The 22,519-nt window shown below is 55.8% G+C and overlaps 2 protein-coding genes across 3 annotated transcripts in view; one reads left to right on the top strand and one right to left on the bottom strand.

Annotated features, from left to right (window-relative positions):
• The first annotated feature begins 507 nt into the window (after positions 1 to 507).
• Positions 508 to 10,369, top strand: CST7 (cystatin F). The gene is made up of 4 exons (XM_004270433.4): positions 508 to 646; positions 8,107 to 8,279; positions 9,165 to 9,281; positions 9,924 to 10,369. The coding sequence occupies exons 1-4, from the start codon at positions 577 to 579 to the stop codon at positions 9,999 to 10,001; spliced, it is 438 nt and encodes a 145-aa protein (XP_004270481.1). The 5' UTR covers positions 508 to 576; the 3' UTR covers positions 10,002 to 10,369.
• A 1,763-nt stretch (positions 10,370 to 12,132) lies between these two features.
• Positions 12,133 to 22,519, bottom strand: part of APMAP (adipocyte plasma membrane associated protein) — a 28,985-nt gene continuing 18,598 nt past the window's right edge. Inside the window, exons 4-9 of one of the 2 annotated variants that reach the window (XM_004270434.4) lie at positions 20,863 to 20,955; positions 19,507 to 19,623; positions 18,206 to 18,380; positions 17,612 to 17,746; positions 17,000 to 17,192; positions 12,133 to 14,165 (exon numbers count right to left, since the gene is read on the bottom strand). In XM_004270434.4, coding sequence (XP_004270482.1) covers positions 13,956 to 14,165; positions 17,000 to 17,192; positions 17,612 to 17,746; positions 18,206 to 18,380; positions 19,507 to 19,623; positions 20,863 to 20,955 — 923 coding nt within the window. In that variant the 3' untranslated portion in view covers positions 12,133 to 13,955. The remainder of the gene's footprint in view (positions 14,166 to 16,999; positions 17,193 to 17,611; positions 17,747 to 18,205; positions 18,381 to 19,506; positions 19,624 to 20,862; positions 20,956 to 22,519) is intronic. The other variant, XM_033429421.2, reaches the window with a different exon arrangement.

Here is a 22,519-nt window from a genome sequence, read left to right as displayed (position 1 = left end):
GCAGAGCGCCGGGACCTCTAGCCCAGACACTGTTCCTCTCCTTTGCCAGCTCTGAGCCAAAAAGGTTCAAGAATCCATCACTCTTCAGCAAACGCTGTTCCTCACCCGGTTCCAGGCCTGGCGAAGTTCATCCTCTGAACTGCAGTCTGCACCCTGTTTTCCTGCTACTTCCCAGGGAAAGTCACCTAATTCATGCCAGCAGGAGGACAGTCTCCTGCAGGGGGGCCAGTCAGACCCCAGAATCTAGGCCTGAGGAGCGTACCCTTTGGAGAAGGAACCCCAAGTGCGTGTGCTTCTGAAAATCCCTGCTCATTTTTCTGCTGCAATGTCTCTTCTGTGTGTTTCAAGGGTAGAAAATCGCAAAAGTTTTGCTCACAGCTATCACCTCTTCCCTCCCCTGCAAATAATCGCTGTTTGGAAACTTTTAGAAAGGAAGCGGTTGAGCTTGTAGCTGCTAGATGTGGAGATGAATAGCAAGAAACCACCACCCGCACCCCAGGCAGGCGGTTCGCGGGGCGGGGCTCCCCCAGCACCTCGCTGCCGGCGCCCCTGCTCAGCACAGCCCTGCGTGCAGCCATGCATCCTGCCGGCGTACTGCTGGTCATCTGTGGCCTCGTCCTGGGTGCCACGGGGGACCCTTCGCAAGGTAAGAGGGGACCTCCCCACCGTCCAGGCGCCGTGAGCTTGACCCCCAACCCCGTTCCCAAGGCACGTTCCAGGGGACCTCACAGCAGCTGCCTTTGTGGGGAGCAAGCTTCGGCAGAGGGGGACTGGGGGGGTCTGGGGACCGGGGACGTGCCTTCTGTCCCCCACCGCTCCAGGGGTCTGCAAGTAGCCAAGGGAGGCCCGCCACGGCCCCTCCACGGAGACAGCGCACAGGGCAGCAGTCAGGCCGTTTCTATTTGATGGTGCACGCTTCCTGCCTCTGCTGCTGCCCTGTGACTTGGCTCAGGGGAACCTAAGTCTTCATCCTTCCAGCCAGGCCAGAGCTGGGGGGAGGGCGAGGGGAGCCGCCACCTGTAGGCCAGGAAATGAGGCACAGAGAGGTTAGGCGACTTGCCCAGTAACACAGCCCGTGAGCACCTGCCCCATGCGCACAAGGAAGCTGGTAGCCGGGGCTGAAGTGACCAGCGGGAGGTGGAGGATACAGCCCCCAGGTAGCGACTGGTCTTTGCCCTCCTCCCTCTTTGAAGAGGTCTGGAGCCTGGCCACGGGTGACCAGGTCTGGGGTGCCCAGGCAGGTGCCCAGGGGACAGCCTGAGCCTCTCAGTCCCTGGAGGTCACAGCCTCGGAAGTGGGTGACACCTCAGGACCATCTCACGCACCATGAGGACGGGACATCCTGCCTCTGTCCCCTCCCCCAGCCGCGGTCTTAGCTCACACCATGAAGCCTCACAGGTCCTCTCCTCCGGGAGCTGTCTGTCCTCCTGGGCCCCCTTAGTGCCCAACCGAGGAGGCCACGCCAGGGAAGTGGCTGGACGTTCAGGCCAGGGAAGTGACTCCCTCAGAAAGCCTGAGTGAGGGGCCTGCCATCTCCACCGCACTGGGATGTAACGTTCGTGCCCTCTGTCCCGCTTTCCTAAGCTGCTTCTGCCGGCCTCATTCCCTCCCCTAACAAGCGGGGCAGAGCAGGATTGTGTGGGGAATCCTGGCCCAAGAGGTGCTGGACGCTGGCCGCCTTCCCTTGGCAGGACTGCCTCCCCTCTGCTGGGGTTTGGTGCTGGACCAAACCCTCTCCAACCCAGTCCCGCACCTGCCCCCTCGGTGCCTGCCCTTGACACAGCCCTCTGGCTGGCCTGGCCCTCCCCCATCAGGCCTGCTCTCAGCCCCACAGCCCAGATGGAGGAGGGTCCAGAGTCCAAGCCACATGCAGAGGCCTTGGGACCTGGAGCCTCTCTGAACCTCAGTCTCACTGTCCATGAAATGGGTAAACCACTGCACCCCTCAGGCCCTGGAGGCGCCTGGCTACGGTGGCCCACGGAAGGCAATGCCCCGGGCCTGGGGTGGGGGGCAGCTGCCCACCCGCACCCCTGCTCCTGAGCCTCTGCTGGCCGCAGCCCCTACGCCACACAGATCCTTTCTGCTGCCTCCAGGTGACAGGTGACGGCCCCAGCGAGGGCCTCGGACTCGAGTGAGTGGCTTGGAGGCCCCTGTCTGGGGGTCGAGAAGAGACAGCTCGGCCCCAGACCCGAGTCCGCCCCTCAGCCCCACGGCCTTCCTCTAAGAACAGATCCTAGAGCCTTCCGTGGTGGGAGGACAGGGGCCCCAAGTGTCGCCACCTGGGTACCTGGCTTCTCCCCGCCCCTGGCGCTCAACTACGCTGACCTGACCCCGGCAGCCTCCCTCCCCAAGCCCTTCAGAACCTAGGAAATTGCTACATCGATTTCTTCAGCCACTATTCCTTCAGTTGAAAATGGAAGCCCTTTTTCAACCTGACTCTCATCTCTCCTGGGAAGCCCTCCCAGTCGGGCTCACAGGGGCCCATCTTCCCATCACAGGCCGCCTGGCAGGGTCTGGGGTCCAGCAGCCATCGTCACCAGTGGCAGGACCCGGAGACCACCCACCACAAGGGAGGCCCACGCCGGCCTGCATCCCAGGGTGGGGGGTGGGGGGGAACTGCTGCATCTCGGCATGAGGGCCAGTGACCCACCCTCTGCGTTTTGAGGTTTCTTTTTTCCAGTGGGGACACCCATTTGCCCTCAGAGCGCCACTGCAGCCATTTCCCATATTTGATAATCATGACACCATGGCATGTCCTTTATCGACAAGATCTTCCTGCGGATGGTCTCCTGTATCCCCACCACAACCCTGTGGGGTTGGCGCCATCATCACCCCATTATACAGATGGGGACACGGAGGCTCAGGAAGGCCGAGCAGCCTTTGAGGCAGACTTGGGACTCACTCTGGGCATGTCCCAGTGGATTAAGGCGGGGGCTAACCAGCATCTTGTTTGTGCCGGGGGACACCTATGCTCTCAAAACAACGGGGCTACTCATTAGTCAGAGCCCCCAGAGCACAGCCGGGTGGGTGTGGCCCCACGGAATTAAGGGCAACCACCAGCACACTGAGTTCTGGTGTCACGTGAGGGGGCGAGGCTCGGAGTGAACCTCCAGGTGGGCAGTGGACACCAGCACCCCGCTCTCTGGGCACAGCCCTCCAGGACCCCGCCCGTGACATGACAAGGGCCCCGTGATGCTGGCAGGGAAGCAGCCACCACGAGGAGACCACCAGGGACACGGTGGGGCAGCCTCCAGTGGGGGCCTCAGTGTTTGGCTCCTGGGCACCCTGGCTCCCTTCTAGGGTCTCCCCACCTCCCAGCCACACACAGGACACTCCTGAAACAGGAAGGGGTGGGGAGCCTCAGCTGCCTGAGCAGCCCCCTCTCCCTTCCACACCAGGGAGGGAGGGGCTGCGCGGCCTGAGGCACTGGACTCTCCAAAGGGCCCAGCACCCCTGGAATCACAGCCAGCGTCCCAGGCTCCAGCGCCTCCTACAGGACATCATCCCACGGCTTCATTTTTCAGAAAAGCAAGTTGAGGGATGTTTACCAAAAACATTTGCTGCTGACTCATTTTACCAGCTGTTCTTTGTCAGGAAGTTACTGTCCTCTCCTGGGACATTTGCTGCATGTTTGGTGGTAATTGGAGGGCAGACTCCATCCTCTTTAACCTGCACAGAAACAGTTAACTGTTGCCGCAACCCAAAGGGCTGCTGACCATGTCCCCCAAGCTCCAGCCCCACCTGCTCAACTGTGGATCTGCCTTGAGCCCCTCGATGTTTGTGAAGTGCCCACACACTGGTGGAGGGAACTGAGTGCCCCAACTGGTGAGGGCAAGCGCAGAGCCTGGCCACCGAAATCAGTGGGGCCAGTGTTAGTTCTGAAGAAGGGGGTGTAGGGACAGGACAGGACAGGAGCTGGAGTAGGAATCACTTGTGATTTAGATGGAAAGTTACTTTTCAGCAAGAAACATCAGAATGTTTCCTTGACGTTTTGCTTCCCATTCTGATCACATGAGGAGAGACTCCTTGACTCCCTTGTATCAGGTTGAATCAGGGGGTGTCAAAGGGGCCTGGGGTGACTTCACAGAAACAGGTGGCCGGGAGTCCACTGGTGCAGCCTGAGCAGCCCAGGGGCCTGCAGGATCCCCAGCCGTGCTGGCTCCTGGAGCAGGTCCCAGCTGTGCCAGGGCAGGTGGGAAGGATCTGCCAGGGGCAGGTCCCGCACTGGTTCCTGCCCACGCTCTCAGTTCCAGGGCCAGCTCCACCGCCCAGGTCTGAGACGACAGGCGCTCGCATTTCTGCCCTGGGAGTCTGCTCTGGCCCCAGGAAAGCTGGGCCTCTGCCGTCCTCCCTCCAAGCCTCGCACCCCTGCACACTGCGCTCACCCGGTGCTCTTACAACTGTGCATCCGGGGGCGGCTGGAGCCCCCGGTCAGTACCCAGCACAGCGCTTTTGTCACCCTAATCTTCCCAAGTCTCCGGCCCCCCATCTCTTGCCCAATCTCTTGCCGTCTTGAGTCATTTTTTTCAAGACCAGCTGAAGAGCTACTTCTCTCCCAAGAGCAGTAAGGGGCCCTCTTCTCTCCTTCCTGACTCAGCCCACCCCTCACCAAGGGGTCTGCCCACCTCCCTCTTCCCAGTGCCTTTCTGGGCCTAAGCCTCCATGCCCTGCCTGGCAGGGGATGGGGGAGGGAGTCCGGCTTATTTGGAAACCTCACTTCTCTGCACCGCCCGGCCCTCCCCCACCCCAGCGTGTGTGATGAAGAGTGTTTGTTCCTCCTCACAACCTCTCCTTCTGGTTGTCCTTTCAGTCCACGTCACCAGGCCACCACCTGCCACCAGAGTGACTCACGATCCCCCCCTGTGGCCCCCGCACCCAGCCTGAAGCTAAGGGCAGTCAGGTCTGCCTCGTGCTCTGCTCTCTGCTCCCCTGGCCCATCTCCACGCCTCCTAACTGGTCCCCACCCCCAGCTCCCTCTTTGAGCCCCTTCTGCCAGATCACTGTCCTGCCCCCAACCTGGAGTTGCCCACAGCACCTACTGAGAAATACTTCTTGAAGAGAAAAAGAGCACAGCTTTCACACCTAGGTTTAACCCGCCCTGCACTCCTTCGAGGCCTGTTTCCTCCCTGTAGATGGGACCACGGCCAGCCCGGGGGGGACCCCTTGGCGGTGGTGGGAGGGGGCTAGCTGGCTGGGGCCCAGGGCCCCTGGCTGCCTGTCTTCTTCCAGAAGGAGAGCCCCTCTTTGGGCTTATTCTGCACCAACTTTGCCCTGTGGACGTTCTGAAGAATCGCTCTGAAAATAGGTTTGACTTTTCAACTTTTTAAAATTAAAAATGGGGTTTTACTGTTTGTTTAGATAACTCTGCTGATGAAACCTCACTTAACTGAAGCCTTTATTTCAGGAAATGTAGTTAAAAATAAGCCAACTTCAAGTTTCCTACAACCTCTTTGTAACTTTACCAAAATTGCTTAGGAACTGACATCACACGTTTGGCAGAGACATCATCAGAGGTTTGGCCTCACCTAGTTTCACTTCATTATTATAATCATGTTAAGTTCAAGCGAAATCAAATGTAGTATACTTTATTTAAAAAACAGGTAGCAGTGGTTACCTTTGCAACACTGAGAGTGAGCTCTAATGTTTCTGTTGTACTTTTCTGTGTTTTTCAAGTTTCCTACCAAACAAGTAAGCTTATAATCAGAAAAAGCAATATATGTAATTTGTACAAAGAAAAAATAGCCGTGGATATAGACCCACAAACACATGGGCGACTGGACCGTCCACCAGGTGGTCCCTTCCCGTCTGCTGTTCAGACTATGCTGACAAGCAGAAATCAAACGGTTTTCAAAACAGAAAAACACACTGGACTTCTGTCGTCAACAGCAGGCCAGCAGCCCTCAAAGCACCAGAGTCAGAGCCACGGGCTCAGGGCCCAGCCAGCCGACCAACCCAGCTGCCGCGTCCAGAGACCTCAGCCACAGCCCAGCCCAGTCTTTGGGGACGTCATGTGAGGGCCAGATTATGGCAAAGGAGACTCTCAGAGACGTTGGGGACAAAGCTTCGTGGGGGAAGAGCGACAACCTCACCTGCTGGGAAGCTCTCATGGGGGTGGAGCAGGCCTCCCAGCTGAGGGGGCCTCACAGAGCCATCCAGAGCTCCATCTTGACCCAGGGACCCAGCTGGGGCCCACCTGCCAGGAGGGGTCCCGCTTGGGTGGGCAGTGCCAGCCCCCCTTACAAAGAGGCTGTCATGAGCGCCAGCGGCTCACCCCCAGGATCATGGGCCCTCTGCAGATTCTACCCAGACCAGACCCACGCCTCCTCTGCCCACTGCCAGAGCCCCCTCCACCGCTCCACCCAACTGGAGAGGAGACCCCTCAGCGAGGCCGCATAGGGCCGGCTCTGGCCGTCCTGGTTCTCGCACCCGGTGGGGGTCTCGTGTGCCCACTGCCACAGAAGATGTCCAGTTCTAAGGAGGGCTCTGTGCAGACCTCAGGCGGCGGACGGTGGAACCAGCCTCCTCCGAAAACCTCGCTCTGGGCTGAAGGGCTCACTGACACCCTGGCAAGACCTCCCCACTGAGTTGAGCTGAGCTGGCATCCACCATGTCTCACCCTCTGCTGTGACCCACGTACAGGCCGGCCCCCAGAAGAGGTCCCAGCGTTCTGGACTGACCCTGGCCGAGGCTCCTGGACACATAGCTGCACACAGGCCGTCCTGCCAGGTGCCTGGGTCCCGGCCCAGCAAGGCCACTGACCCTGACCCCAACCCCCAGCTGAGGTGAAGGTCCTCAGCTGGGGGGCCCTGTCTCCAGTGGGACACCCCCGTCCAGCCCCTGAGGAACAAAACCCCCAAGCACTGCCGACCTCACACCACTGTTTTCCTCCCATGAGTCGAGACTTCTTCACAACCAGGGAACCGTGTGTCCTCAATACAGTGGGGTCCACACCCAGCACCCTGGGTCTGCAGTCCCAGCGAGTACCCCGTGAGGAGGGGACCCGGGCAGCACTGACCCCTCCTTTCCACATGCAACACCCAGAAGCTCGTCCACGAGTCTCTACTTCCTGTGGCTCCAGCGGGTCCACCACGTGCTGACCCCACCCCCACTGAATGCACCACAGGTGCTCCCCAAGGTCACGGCCAAGGGAGGCAGAGTGACCTTCCAGGGCAGCGCAGGGCAGTGGACCCTCCACACCGGCCAGAACGCAGCTGATCCCCGATGCAGGCCGTGCACGAGGCGCGGACCCCACTCTCCACGCGACTCAGTGAAAGAAAACAGCTGAGCTGGCCCCAGGGGGTGGGTCAGCTCCGAGTCACTTCTGGCACAAGATGATTTCAGGAAAATCTGGGGAATTCTTAGAAAAGAGAAGTAATCTACAACCCTAAACCCTCTTCCCATTCTCCCTCCCCTCAGTTTAGATTTTAATATAAAAGTAGTCCGTGACCACTGCAGCAAAACTGAGAAACATAAATTTGAAATCGAGTCACCCCTGAGCCACCAACTAGAAAAGCCACCACCCACCTGCTGCCCAAACACCCCAAAGGAGGCAGCACACGGGTGCCGCGGGGACCTGGCAGCTGGGCGGATTCGGTCGAGAGTCCTGGGGGCGGAGGACGGCCTTCGAGCACTTCCCCTCGGCCACTTGCTGGGGACAAGCGGAGGGGTCGAAGCCAGAGGGCGGCCTCATAGGCCAGGGCCGACTTCTCGGAACACCAGGGCTCATCCTGACAGAGGCTCCAGGCCTGAGGGCGGGCAGGGGTGTCCAGGCTCCTGTAACTGTTGGAAACAACCTGGGTTCTGAAAGGACAGAACCCAGGGACACATGCGGGCAGGGACAGGACGGGACCACATCTCATCCACCTCTGCGCCGCCCACCGCACTGGCCCTCGGCTGAGGATGGGGCGACCACAGGGATGGAGGGCAGACGCACCGGGGGGCGAGACATGGACAGGCCGGCAGGGTACACGGCCGTGGGAGGGGAGTACAGGCCGGGTGGGCCGGGCATCACACTGGGAGCAGAGGCGGGAGGCATGATCCCTGGACCAAGGACCCCCCCCCCCCCCCGCCAGTTAACGTTCTTGTCTGGTTCTGCTTCTCATCCAGATTTTTGTTCCAAGATCCTTAACTCAGGTGTGAAGCCAGGATTTCCCAAGACTATCAAGACCAACGACCCGGACGTCCTCAAGGCAGCCAGACACAGCGCTGAGAGCTTCAACAACTGCAGCAACGACGCCTTCCTGTTCCGGGAGTCACACATCAGCAGAGCCCTCGTCCAGGTGGGGTCTGGGCTCAGGACTGCCCAAGGCGGCCAGAACCGGACCGGGGCCACCAGAGTCAGGCACCGAGGCCGGCGCCGCCTCTCACTGCACCAGGCTCCTCCCGGGCAGCACACAGGGAGGAGGGCGGACGAGGGCGGCTACCACGGGCCACAAGCTGCCCCACCGCCCACCTTCAGGGCTGCCTGCCTGCCGGGCTGCCCGCAGGCCACTGCTCCACGACCCCAAAGCACTTGCGGCCACGTCCCCCAACCACTGCCCCGTCCCTGCAGAAGTGTCACACCCTGCGAGGTCCCCACACTTCTCAGCGGCCCCATACGAGCAGCCTAGTGCTCCTCCTCCCACGGGGACACCACGAGGCAGCCAGGCCTGGCTCGTCCTGGGTCCCGAGAACACAGGTCAATGAGGGTACAGGACACAGTCAATGAGGGTACAGGACAGGACGCAGCCACTCTCGAAAAGCAGGGGCCCGGTGCAGCCGGTCAGCAAGCTTCACAGTCACTGACCGGGGAGCTGGCCTTGGGGAGAGAGACCCACAGCCCCGAGGATGTGTGCTGCCCGACACCACCCCACATGCTGACTCACGATAATGGTCACCCCTGGGCACAGGATTGGGGGGGGGGTGACTCTATTATGTCTCTTCTCTTTGGTAACCGCAAACTCTCAGGGCGGGATGCTGTCCCTATCATGGAGGGTGGTCTGCATGGGTATAAGTAGCCAATGTCAGGACTCCAGGGGCCCAGACCCGGAGACTGGGGTCTTCAGCCTCCACCGTCTGCAGGAGCGCATGCCCAAGCCTGGGGGGAGGGAAGTGGGCCCCCAGCTCACCCCATCTCTCACCATGTCCTAGACCCAGTGACCCAGGCCCGCCCTCTATCCCCTCAGATAGTGAAGGGCCTGAAGTTCATGCTGGACCTGGACATCAGCAGAACCAGCTGCAAGAAGACCAGGCACTCGAACCTGGACGACTGCAGCTTCCAGACCAACCGCACCCTGAAGCAGGTAAGAGGGCTCTGGCCTCCCCACCGCTCACCACCCCCCAGCCAGCTCCGCAGCCTCGGAAATCACCCTCGGCACTGCTACCTGCGAGGTTCTGACCCCACCCCTGAGCAGCGCCCACGTCCACCCCCGACACGGGAGAGCGAGAGGCAGCCCCCCAGGACTTCCCAAACGACACCCCTCCTCGCTCCCACAGGCACACCTCCAGGGAGTAAACACTGCAGGTTTGGGGGTGGGAGGAGAGCAAAAGAAAACTTGTACATAATTGAGAAATTTTATATACACACACGGGGAGAGCAGATGTGGCAAAATCTGGTAATTTGTAAATACATGTGTTGAGTATATATTTTTGAATTATTCTTTCAACTTTTCTGTAGGTTTGAAGTTTTTCAAAATAAAGTCAGGGCAGGGAGTGAATTCTTCAGTAAAGAAAACCCACATGCACATGCGTGGGCGCACACACAGACACGTGCGCACACAAGCACACACGTGTACAAACACACACACACACACACACACACACACACACACACACACACGCCTGAGGCAGTGGCACTGGGAACCCACCTCTGCGGCGGGTGAGGTTACCCTGGCGGGGTGGGAAGCCTCCGTGAAGGGGGGACTCTCAGGTCACCCTCGTTTCAGACTCTCAGCTGCTACTCTGAAGTCTGGGTCATCCCCTGGCTCCAGAGCTTCAAGGTGCCCGTCCTCCGCTGTCACTGACTCCCGCCTCCCAGCTCCATCCCTGCTGTCGCGGGCCCTGGGAAACAGCACCTCCTGACAGCAGAATGGCAGACGGCTGCATTGAACACATCAAGCCTCCTCCAAACTTAACTAGTCTCCCCGACGCTGTGCACCTAGATTCAGGGTCTGCACAGACAGGGCGAGTCCTCCAATGGGGATTACACGGGTTCTCGACCCCGAGGGGCCCTCCCACCTCACTGCCCTGAGATCCCAGGCCCTCGAGGAAAGCCCAGAGGGCCATCTTTCCATCTGAATAACTGTCCCTGCACTGGGCAGGGACCAGGCATCAGTGATGTCTTGGGTGAATAGTTAGGAATAAACCTGAATAAAGAACTGATCACCTTGAAGCAATGCCTGCTGCTTGACCTGCTAAGGGGAGAACGGGGAAGTCAGGAGGCCCCCTTCCCTCCACAAAGCCCTGGGGGGCCTCGCCACTGAACCGTACTGAAGACCAAAGCCCCAAGGCCCCCCACCTCCAGCTGCGCTGTCCTCTGCGCATCCCACCCCCACGTTCTCTGCTGCCTGAGGCTCGGCAGCTGCGCCTGGGCAGGTAGGTGGGCAGGGACGGAGCAGATCCCACGGCTCGGCCCGGACAGGGAGGCAGGGTGGGGGACCTGCTGGGCGGGGGCACCGCCGTGGGTGGGAAGGCGGGAAGGCCTTCGCAGTGGAGGCGGCACAAGGCTGGGCCAAGCGGGAGCAGGGGACCCAGACGCCTGCACTGTGAGCCCGGGCGTCCTCGTCCAACTACGGATTAGCGCCAAACGTGCTGTCACCTTTAAAAGAACGACTCGGTAATTCACAGGAAACAGAAAATGTGCATTAAATTCGGCGACTTAGCTCGCTGTCATAAACGTGACAAACGCGAACCCCCAAGTGAAGTTCCTCTGGCTCCTGCGGCGATGAAAGTCACGATAATTCCACAGCCGCCTCCATTTCTGCGGCCACTAATTCAGGGGCAGTGGCGGCCACTGTGCCACGCGAGGCTGGACTCATTCGAGACTCTGAAGGCCCCTGAAGGCAGCCCTCTCGTGAACACAAGCAAGTTCAGCCCCTGCTTGACCCCGTCCGTCAGCAGGACGGCAGGCACACCAGGGTCCAGCACCAGGGCCAGACGCTTCAGGACACACCTGTGGGGCCCCCGTGACTGATGCAGGGGACACAAGCTCTAAGGTCCCCTCCGTCCTCACTTTCAAACACGCACCAGAGCACAAGGCCAAGTGTCTCCTGACAACTGTGAGACCAACCGGACGCTGCCCCACAGGCCTCACATGGTGTGAGAAAGGGAGGTGTGACGGGGAGCAGCCTCATGGCACCCCTGCCCCCAACTCCCCCGTGCCCGTGACAGCGTCACTTACCACAGGAAGTGGATGTCAACCAGTGGTGGCCTGAAGTCCCATGCTGCCACCCAATTCTACCTGTTTCTTAAAACTTACCAGCTTTGCTCTAAGAGGGAATGATTCTGACAGTGGGAAGCTGCACCTTCATCTCATTCACTGTCACTGGGAAAATGTAAAGTTAAGGACACAGGATTCTAAGACATACGGTACCAGAATTATGACCAAGAAGAAGAAACACTTGAGGTCTCAAACTGACCAAAACCAGTCAAACTCCCGACAGACAGGCCTGCCCTGCTCTGTGTTCCAGAGCCTCCCCGCCAGGCCCTCCACCCCTGCTCACCAGCCGTGCAGACTCTGGGATCCAGCTTCAGGGCCTCCACTCCAGATGCAGCCCAGCCCTCCCCGGGTTGCAGACAGGCCAGGCCCTGAGGAACGCAGCCACCCAGAGGACCACCTGCAAGGCTTAGCCCCGCTGCTGTCCCACCTCGGTGCCCGGGACATAGCCACCCGCAGGCCTGACCCCTGGACTGGGCAGCCACCCTGCCTCCTCGCCCCCAGCCGCCTGTGCCCCTAGGCAGGTCCCTCCCCAGCCTTGGTTCCCCCATGAGACGCGGCCACGTCTCTTTATATCACAAAGAGGTCAGTGCACATGAAAACTCAACATGGCAGAGAGAAGGCTGATGACAAAAACCTCAACGCAGGGCCTCTGTCCTATAAAAGGCAGCAACTGAGTCCTGATGGAGTTTTTGTAACGATGACAAAGCAGCACACAGTGAATGAATCACTTAATTTAATTTTAAGATCATGTTAGTAATTCCCATTAGAGTAAATCCGTTTCATGTTTACAACAAAAACCTATCATATATTTAAGCCTAATGAGGTTTATTTTGCACCTCATCATGGCAAATTACCAGATAAAATACAGGAAATGACACTTTGAGACAGAAAATCAACATCTGAGTCAAAACAAAAAAAAGACACCTTTGCTGAAAACTGTGAAAAGCTACCAGCTTCTCTGCACTGAGAGCACAGCCCTCAGTTCCCAACCAAGAAGAAATGTTCAGGGTCAGCACGCTTGGGTTCTGTGTTTTCGAGGCAGAATGGTCAGGTTTCACCTTACTATTCCTGCAGACTCGATACACGCGTGCACTGTTGCCTGTTAAAAAGCATTTCCTATGAAGTTACAACACCTGACAGGACACGGGTCACATCACGGCCATGCAGCCAGTCTGACTCTGCTGTACACAGCTATGCGTAAAGCTGGCCCCAAGCAGGCAACTCGGAATGAGCCCCCATCAGACACTGACTCTCTCCCCTAAAATGGCGCAGAGCAGGGAGGGGAAAGGAGCTATGAACCAGCACAAGACACAAACGGTTCAAGTCTCACCACGATGTCGGCAATCCTTGACGTTCAATGTCATCCCCTACTCAAAATACTGCCTTTTCAAGTTACAAAGACAATTCCAGAGACACAATCCCTGATGTGTTCTCACAAATACGCAGGAAAGGAAGGAGCAGACATCAGCCCCACCTTGCAGAATGGAAACAGGAGAGGAGTGTCACGTGGACTGAGTCAGCGTGGGAGGCAGGTGGCCACAGGGGAGGCCCCGAGCAAATCTAAGAATGACCCCAGCAGAACGGCCCCTACGACAGGCGGAGGACAAGACCTTACTCGCTGTTAAAGTAGATTAAAGCACAGAAGAACTTCCCAGGCAACACCATCAAGAGGTTAATCAGCAGAAAAGTCCATTTAATTACCATAATCACATGGATCACCCCACAACCGGGACCATGTGTGGACACACCCGTCAGGATATAGAGCAGCGTCAGGCTTGTAACACTAGAGCAGACGCAACCCCAGCACGTGCACTATTCACACCTGGGTCTGGAGTGAGGAACCAGGTGTGTGAACAGGACTCCTGGTGCCCAGCGCCCACCTTCACTCCCCATCCTCTGATCCACACGGCACGCTGTCCATGGAGAAGCCGGTGAGTCCTCTGAGCTGCTGGAATCAACGTGCTCTTCCTCCACACACACCCGGGTCCTTGCCTGCAGAGTGCTGGCAGGTACCCGGGTAGGGAGGGGCCAGGTGCAGCAGGAGGGTGGGAGCCACGGGAGGGACGCCCAGGGCCGAGGCTCGGGTCTCACTTGATTCTGGGGAACGTAGCCGTGCCCTCTTCACCTGCACAGCCCATCCGAGGCTTCACACAAGTTTCCTCTGAGCTCTCTGCGCCCTCCCGGAGCCCCTCTCACAAAGACAGGTATCACCCATTTAACAACAAAGACATCGAGGCTGGCGGGACACAGCCAGCAGCAAAAGCGAGATGCCAGCCGACTCACCCACAGCTCCATCCCCACACCTGAAGCCTGTTAAGTGCACCAAGTCCCCAGGGCCTAAAGAATCACTGCACTTGGGAAGGTTTTTAAGCAACAAGGGACTCATCTTCCCCAGGGCAGATGCAAGGCCAAGTCCAGGTGTCCAGGTAACAGTGCCCCAAGAGGCTGCACCACACCTCTGCGGACCGGCAGGTGCAGGTGGGAAGGGTGTGTCCACGCACCTCCTGGCCCAGGGGTGGCGCACAGGGCAACGACGGGCCTAAGCAGACTGCAGGCGTAGTCTGCAGAGGAAAGGGGACCTAAAGGAGCCCAGGTACAGGTGCCCGTCGTGCTCGTGCACCTCGCTCACGTAAGCAGCCACCTGCCCATCAGGGTCGTGCAGGCTCCTCCGGAAGGCCCCGCTGTCACTGAGCTCCAGGACGAGGCTGTACCGCGGCACGAACTTCATCACCGTCTCCTGGCTGAACAGCTGAAAGGGAAGCACAGTGAGAGGAGAGCGTGACACGGGCCACGTGGAGTCCTGCAGGCCGGGCACTGTGGCTCTTGTCAACTGCTGGGCACGTCCCACCCACCCTGCCCCCCACCTCCCCACCGGCTCGCTTCCACACGGCACTGCAGCTGCCTTTTTAAAATACCGGCACACCCCACAATTCAGTCAAGAAGTAGCTTGTGGAGCCAAGCAGGGTAGGTGCGTGCAGGGGTGGCCCAGACCAGAGAGTCAGTCTGAGCAGGGAGAGTCCACGCTGGAGAAGAGAGAGGGCCGTGGCTCCAAGCAGGGTGTCAGGGCCCAAGCAGGGGAGATGGTGTCCTGCAGCAGGGTGACCTGGCACAGGCCATGAGCCCTTAAGAGGTAAGGCCCCTGCACACGGTTGGGAGGAGGGAAAAGGGCTGGCATGGGTGCTAGAGCCCTAGCCGGGGCCATGTGATGCTGGGGCCACATGACAGCTGAGGCCACGTGACAGGGGACAATGGCTACAGACAGGGACAACTGGGCAATCTGATCACATAGGTATGAAGGAGCATGAGACCCGGGTTTCTCACCTTAGAGAAGGGAAGTACAAACACAGACAGTAAGAAAACTGGCATAAATCCTGTGGTATGGGACCGGAAGCAGAGATACAGCCTTACTTACGGTTTTCAATTTAAAGAAACAGATGAAGACACATAAATGTAGGTGTGAGGGTCTGTGCACGAACACGTGTGCATACATACCCAGCTCTGTCACGAGGGCCTGGGAGCAGCGACCCCCCGTCAGTAAGCACACTTAGCACCTGTCCCCTCTAGGAGAAGCCGGGCTCCCTGACAAACGGCTGATCCCAGAGCCGGGCAGGGAAAGAACAAGAGGAGCCTGAACAATGTGCGGGGCCAGGAAGGAGGAACTACTCCAAGAACGACTGGGACACATGCAAAGGTCAAGGGGCCATACGGAAGGGGCTCCCACTGGCCACAGCCGGACAGTGTGAGCGTCAAAGTAAGCAACGATGGTTAACAGATCATAATCACTGATGAAACCATCAACCCCGAGATCATAATGACACTTACTAACTATCCCCACAAAATACTTATTAATTACAAATGATAAAGAGTAACTTCACAGCAGAAACCCGGCACCCACCACTGGATGAGGTGACGGGCACTGCAGGGACAAGTGGACACCACGCACCTCCCGACAGGTCACGCTGAGGGCACTGGAGAGGCACAGCCTGAACCTGACCATGAGAAACACCAGGCAGCCCGAGGCAGGGACATTCTGCAGCAGAGCTGACCTGGGATCCTGAAGGTCAGGCCTGGGAGCTGCTCCAGGCTGAAGGGGACAAGGAGAGGTGGCGACTAAGCCAGCCCGATCCTGGGCACAGTCCCATTACAAAGGACACCCCTGGGCCACTGACGAGCCTGAGCTGGGTCTGTGCACCGGAGGGTCACCCGTATCCGCGGGACATCCTATCCCAAGGGAGTCATCCCTGCTATAGGAACAGCGCTTGGAGCATCCGGGGGCGACAAGTCAGCCACCTGCCTGCAAACAGCTGAGGGAAAGACATCCTCTGTTCCCTTCCTGCTGCTTTTTAGGTCTGATGTTGCCTCAAAACTAAAAAAAGAAAATCCTCAAAGACTTCAACAACATTGTGAAGAAAATCTAACCTCCTTTTCAAGTCTGCAAGGCCTGTGGTCCTCTCCCACCTCCCACCTCCCACCTGCCCCAGACCCACCATCTATCTCCCAGCCACATGACGACGCCGGGCCACTCCTACCCAGGACGCCCATGTCCGGGAACACGCCCACCCCGCTGGCCCTTTCTCACACACGGTCTTGGCTCCTGATGCAGACACTGTTCTAGGCGCTGAGGATAACGGAGAGAACTCAACAGAAGAAGCACCTGCTCTGATGGTGCAGAGATGCAGCCTATCAACCAGGGGGGAGATGCGATCACCACGGACAGAGCACATCCTCTGATGGTACCAGCTTCAAGCACTCACTATACTCAGCTAAGGGCATCATCTGCATATTCTCATTAAATTTTTCCATCACCTAATGAAGTGCTATTATTCTTCCCACTTGACAGATGGAGAAACTGAGGCAGAGAGACCACACCCCCTGCCCAGGGCCCCACAGCTGGTCAGGCCTTCCTCAAGACCCTTCTCCTTGCACACTGCCATTCTGCGCCCTCCAGGTCCCAGCGAACAGATGTAACTCTGCAGCCGACGATGCGTCATTTCTGAACAGTGACCTGCCGAACTTGGAACAACACTGAAGGCCATGGGCCAGCCTCACTGAGAAGGTGCCCACAGCCCTTGGCAGGGCCCAGACACAGGGCTACGTGCCGCACAGACTCAGCAACTGCTGCCCAGCACCTTCCAGGACCTTAAGGCTCAAATAGTTTAGTATTTGCAACTAAGGACATGGGCGAAATCCCATGAAGGGGGTGATGAGGCTCCGAGGAGGCAGGAGGAAGCGGGGCGGGAGGAAGGGGCACCTGCAACCACTCAAGGAAGAGCTGAGCTTGCTGAGGACGGGGTCTCGGGGAGAGCGGAGAGCAAGAGGCAGGGCTAGAGGCCCAACAGGTCACAACGGGGAGGGTGACGATAAAAATACCCAGACAAGGAAACCAAGAGAAAAAACTCAGAGGGCTCAGATGTTTACATTTACGTTACAAGGCAAAGAATAAAATACGTTTTAAAGAAGTCGTTAAAAGCACCAAATACTATAAGCAGAACTAGAATTTTCAGAGCTTCCATAAAGGTCAAAAAACCCATAATTAGATGCATTTTCATTTTGTTTTTTGAAATCAATAGTTCTCATAGTTACCTTAAAAATCATTCTTTTAAGATACGGTCTCTCAGATAAGAAATCCAACATGGAAAACCCAGGATTGGAGCGAATGGTCGACATGCCGACCCAGTAACCCCCGGAGCTGCTGGCTCGGATGTTGTCTGGGAATCCAGGCAAGTTCTCCACAAACAGGTCGGCCCCTCCCTTCATCAGGCCAGACACGTAGAACCTGAAAAATTCGCCCAAGCAGGCAATGAGTGGCAGCCCCCAAACTGAAGGAAAAATTTTAGCCAAACACCAAATTGGTCTTGGTCCCAATAACCAAATGGATACAACTGTAAACCCGTCCATCACAAACGATGGCACGGCTGCTCCAAGAAGCCCTCAGAGCCCTGGGCCCACCCAACAAGAAGCAGGTGCGGGAAGCAGGGCCGGACCAGGCCCACCAGCAGGGAAAAGGGCCGGGATCACAGCCAGCATTCCATCAAGACTCTCCCAGCCCATGACGCGCAAGAAGGCTGAGGAAGGGAGAGGGAAGATGACTCTCTCATCACACAGGACAGGCACCCGCTGCGTCCCAGGCTCTGCAGCTGACACCTCACAGCCGCCCGGCCCACAGCTCGGTGGACTTGACATCAGCTCACGCACCTCCTGATCCTCGCCATGGTCAATTCCGCCACCAGGACAAAGTCCTCCGCAGGCGAGAGCTGTACCCCGTTGGGAAACCGCAAGTGGTCCAGCAAAACCTTTACCTCCTTGGTCTCAGTGTCGTACTCCAGCAGGCTGCGGGCGCCAACAGCAGAGGTCACATGGGGTGTCTGGGGGCCCCTGCTGGGCTAGAGCCCTGCTCCCGGTCTGGGCCCTCAGGCACCCTCCTCCAGACAAGCCCACGGTCAGCTCTCTCGCGGACCTGAGCACTGGTTCAGCACCAGGGAGGGCCACCGTGGCTGCAGCCTCACAGGAGTCCCCTTCAGAGGTCGCCTGTGAGGTCTCCCCCCGCTGCGAGACCACACCCTCAGACAGCCTGGCCATTCTACCTTCATTTCTCCAAAGAAGAAAGTGAGAACATCTCGCTGTTTCATTGTGTCCGCCACCTGTTTCCAGGAGACAGTAAGATCCTCCCTTAAAAGCTGAGTACTATGCTCAGAAACACCCCAACAATTCCTGGATGTAGTAAGCTCTGCGAAGTCACCCTGCCTGTCTACGGCCTCCCTGAGGAGAAGATCCAGAAGGAACACTCACCGACCATCATCTGTCCCCTCCATCACCAGCAGCAGATAATCTCGTCTTTGCCATTTGCTGCTAGAATCCGTAAAATAAATCTTCCTCCCGTCCCGAGTTACTGTAAGATCATTCACGAAGGACATTTTCCTCCCCTCAATGGGTGTCTCGGAGGACAGCAGCAGTTTTACTTCACCTGAGGGAAGGCGGGGGGAGGAAGAAAAGGAAAGAGGGGAAGAAAGAAAGAAGAACGAAGGGGAGAGACTTGCTTGTATTCTAAGAACGTGTAACTCAATAATTTCAAAATATCAATCGGCCTAACTGATTTATAAGGAAAAACTAAATGAGCTTCTCCGTGTCCTGACAGAAGATTTATTCCTTCTTACAGTAAAAATCAGTGTTTTCCTTTCTTTCTATTAGGTGATGAATTTTTTTAGACCAGCTCCACTAAAGGCAGAATCCCCCCTCTAAGGATGAGGAACTCCTTTTATCAAGACCAACTGACTTAAAAATCTGGTAAGAATCTTAGGTTAAAAAGGCAATTTTCTATTTGTCTGCTTGAGAGAAATATAGAATGTTCACCTCATCTGCTTTTAAATTTAAAAGGCAGAAATCATAGTAAATCTTTTTAGATTGTAGCACAAACGTTCAAGGAGCGCTCAGCGCTTCCCACATATAATCCCATTTAAACCCCCCACAACTATCGCGCAAGGCAGGCACTCCCGTCAACCCTGCCCCGTGGGTGAGGAAAGCAGGCACAGAGAGGCTGAGTAACTCTCACACAGCCAGCACCCAGCAGAGCGGGGGCCGCCCAGGGGCCCGGTGCACCACCCACGATGGCAACTCCTCCCTCAGCATGAACCTCCCGCTGAAGCACACACAGCAATACTGTGGCACTGATCGAGGTGACATCGTGCTCAGTCAGGGGAGAGAAAGAGGAGAAGGAACTGGAGGAAGGAAAAGACAGAGAGGCAGAAAACAAACAGCAAGACCAGATGCAGAGAAATACAGAGAAGTAAAGATAGGAAGAGGAGCCTAACATCCTCAACATGAGTCCTTCTGAGATTCTGTGGCTCAAACACAAAGGCCAGGGGAAAGGAGGGAATGGGCCAGAAGCAGGCGTAAGTGAGGAGCCACACGGTGCGAATACTGGCTGGTATCTGCAGGTAATATTTTCAGTTCCATTCAGTGAATAAGAAAAACATCAGGGTCTCCAGTAGACTGTACTGAACAAATTCTACTAAATCCATTTATAAATAAATGCACATACTGTTTAAAAGATCAGCAATCATCATAGAAGGAAACAAGTTACTGTCACTTACGTTTCCAGGGATTTACTTCAAATAGCCCTTTGTATGCATCAGCCACAAAAAGGGTCCCGTTGGGCCCGGCCCGGATGCCCAGGGGTCTCCCACAAGCAGGCTCATCATCTCGGGTTTCTAGGGAAACAAACAGACAGGAATCAGTGGCTGGTCCAAGATTTGTGGCCCCTCAGTGTCCAAACACTTCCTCCACCCCGTCCTAAACCTGCATCATGCTGTAGAGAACAAAACAGACCATGGCTTCAGAGACAGACTCGGCCCCCCATGTTCCAGCCCCCCTAGAGCTTAGGACAATTGTCCAGCATGTCTAGAGGGACCACCCGAGAATCTGGATGTGGACATAAGCACAGCAACTGATACCCAAGAATCAAGTTCACATCAGCATCCTGAGACTCAAACAGTTAACTCAGGGACGTCAGCAGACACAGGCCCCACTCCCAAATCCCCCAGAACCTCAGGAGTGGGATTTAGGCCCAACAGCTGGACCTGAATGCTGTGCCCATCCAGGGACATGGCAGGGTCCCTCCTCCCGTCATAAAGGGAAAGCTCCTATTTTACTGCTGAGATCCACTCTCCTGCTCTACTACCTATACTCTTTTTAAACCTGTGGCGGAGCATATTTATTGCTGGGCACTCACTGCAGGGCACTTACGGCAGAGTGCTTACTATAGGGTGCTCACCGCAGGGTGCTTACTGCAGGGTGTGCTCCTCAAGGTGTATACTGCAGGGCACTTACTGCAGAGGCACTTACAGGCAAAATACAGAGCGGGAAAAAGCAGGTTAAATACCCAAATGTAGAGTATGATTCCATCACATAAAACCATGTGTGGGTGTGAGTATCCATGAACAGAAAGAAATCTGAAAAGTTATTCATTAAATTGTTAACAGTTACATCTGAGAAGACTCTGAGGTGATTTTTACTTTCTTCTCTGCGTTGTTTGCATTTCACCATAAAAATGCATCATTTTTAGAAAAACATTCTAGCTCTTAAAAAAATAAGTCTGGGAGCTACCAGTTTTTAAACAGTGAGTTTCTAACAGCTGAGTGACCTAAGGGTATTTCACTCTGGATGCAGGGCTGAGGTTCCTGAGGGGCTAGTACAGGAATGCGCTCCAGCACGTGAGGAACAAAGCCCAGCACCTCCTGCAGCAGCTCTGGGGTGTGGGGGCCCGGCAGGGCCACGGCCACAGCTGGATGGGAAACTGCAAGCACAGGTGGCAAATGAGGAGCCCAGGCAGCCTCTAGCTGGGCCATCAGGCTCTCCTCCTCCAAGGACCCGACTTCTGGGGAAGACAGCTCCTCCTGGCACCCTCCTGGGTGCCTGGAAGAGACACACGTCAGGGGTCACTGACTTACTGCATGGGCCTGAGCCAAACCGGGCGATGGTCTCTACTTCACCGTTTTCAAGTTTTACGACTCGGCCATCTGCTGTACCAGTGAACATTACATCTGTTTAAAGACAGGAGGGAATAAGGGTATTACTGGGTTAGCCTAAAAACTGTGCTCTCACAACCTTCTACAACAGAGGCGGCCAGTCTGTGCTTTTTATCTCCAGAGAGGAAACGGCAGTTTTGAAGATGAAGGCAAGTGGTGTCTGGGGACAAAAGTCTTAACACGTGCAGCGATAAACTCCACGGGGGACTCAGACAGCATGGTCGTGACCCCGAGGCTGGATCCAGGGCACAGCAGACACCAGTCAGGGATAAAAACAGGATTTTCTACCCTCAAAGAAGCGGGGACCCTCGGGCTGTTCACGTCTGCTTCATGTCAGTGTCTGCTGCTGAAGCCGATTACACCCAACCAAAGGGGAAGAACTGCTAGGAAGGCCCTCGGTGTAAAATTAAGTGCTCACTTCAGCAGCACATACACGAGAACTGGAACCACAAAGATGATGTGCAAATTCATGAAATGCTCCATATTTTTAAATGTATATTGCAAACTCTAGGGCAACCACTAAAAAAAGTTTTTAAAATAAGTATAACTGATATGCGAAGAAAGGAGAGAAAATAGAATCATAAATGTTCAGCTGAAACTAGAAAGTCAGAAGGAGAGTGGAAGAGAAAATAAGAAATAAAAAAACAAAGGCAATGAACAGAAAACAGTAACAAATATGGGAAATAGAAATCCAACTACAGTTAACCCTTGAACAACCTGGGAGTTAGGGGTGTCAACTGTCACCCCGTGCACTGTCGAAAGCCTCTGTATAACTTTATGGTCAGCCCTCACATCCTCCAGGTTCTGCATTCAAGAGGTTCTGCATCACAAGGTTCTGCACCCATGGATTTAAGCAACTGTGGATCGAGTAGTGCTGCAGAATGTATTTACTGGAAAAAAAATCCACGTGTAAGTGGACCCACGCAGTTCAAACCCGACTTGTTCAAGGGTCAACTGTATATCAATTATCATTTTCAACATCAATGGTATAAAAACCCCAATTAAAAAACAGAGACTGTCAGAGTGTATCAAAAAACAAGACCCAACTATATGCAGTCTACAAGAAACCCTCTTTAGATATACAGACACATATAGATTAAAAATGAAGGGACAGAGAAAGATATACTACACTAACACTAATCAAAAGAAAGCTGGAGTAGTTCTATTAATCTCAGAGCAGCTGCAGACCTAGGAACACAATCAGGGATAAAGAAGGCCTCCACGTAATGACAAAGGGTCAACTGTAGAGAAGACATAACAGTCCTTAACATGTATGTGCCTAAAAACAATCATCAAAATACATGAGGCAAAACTGACAGAACTGCAAGGAAGCTGATGAATCCATGATTAGGGGAGGAGACCTCAGCATACCTCTCTCAGAAATGGACAGATACTGATGGACAACAAGGTCTGACTGTACAGCACAGGGAACTATATTCAATGTCCTGGGATAACCCATAATGAAAAAGAATATGAAAAAGAACGTATACATATGTGTAACTGAGTCACTTTGCTGTACAGCAGAAATTAACACAACATTGAAAATCAACTATACTTCGATATAAAAAAAATAAAAAAG

The sequence above is a fragment of the Orcinus orca genome, chromosome 16 (genome assembly GCF_937001465.1).
Source record: "Orcinus orca chromosome 16, mOrcOrc1.1, whole genome shotgun sequence".
In the NCBI taxonomy this organism is placed as follows: Eukaryota; Metazoa; Chordata; class Mammalia; order Artiodactyla; family Delphinidae; genus Orcinus; species Orcinus orca.
Note: the sequence above shows the minus strand (reverse complement) of the source record. Positions and strands in the feature narration are given on the sequence as shown.

Excerpts from the sequence above, each read along its gene's own strand:
- CST7 (XM_004270433.4), top strand. The coding sequence starts at position 577 with ATGCATCCTGCCGGCGTACTGCTGGTCATCTGTGGCCTCGTCCTGGGT. Across the intron at positions 647-8,106 it reads CACGGGGGACCCTTCGCAAG|ATTTTTGTTCCAAGATCCTT; the intron begins GTAAGAGGGGAC and ends CTTCTCATCCAG. Across the intron at positions 8,280-9,164 it reads TCAGCAGAGCCCTCGTCCAG|ATAGTGAAGGGCCTGAAGTT; the intron begins GTGGGGTCTGGG and ends CTATCCCCTCAG.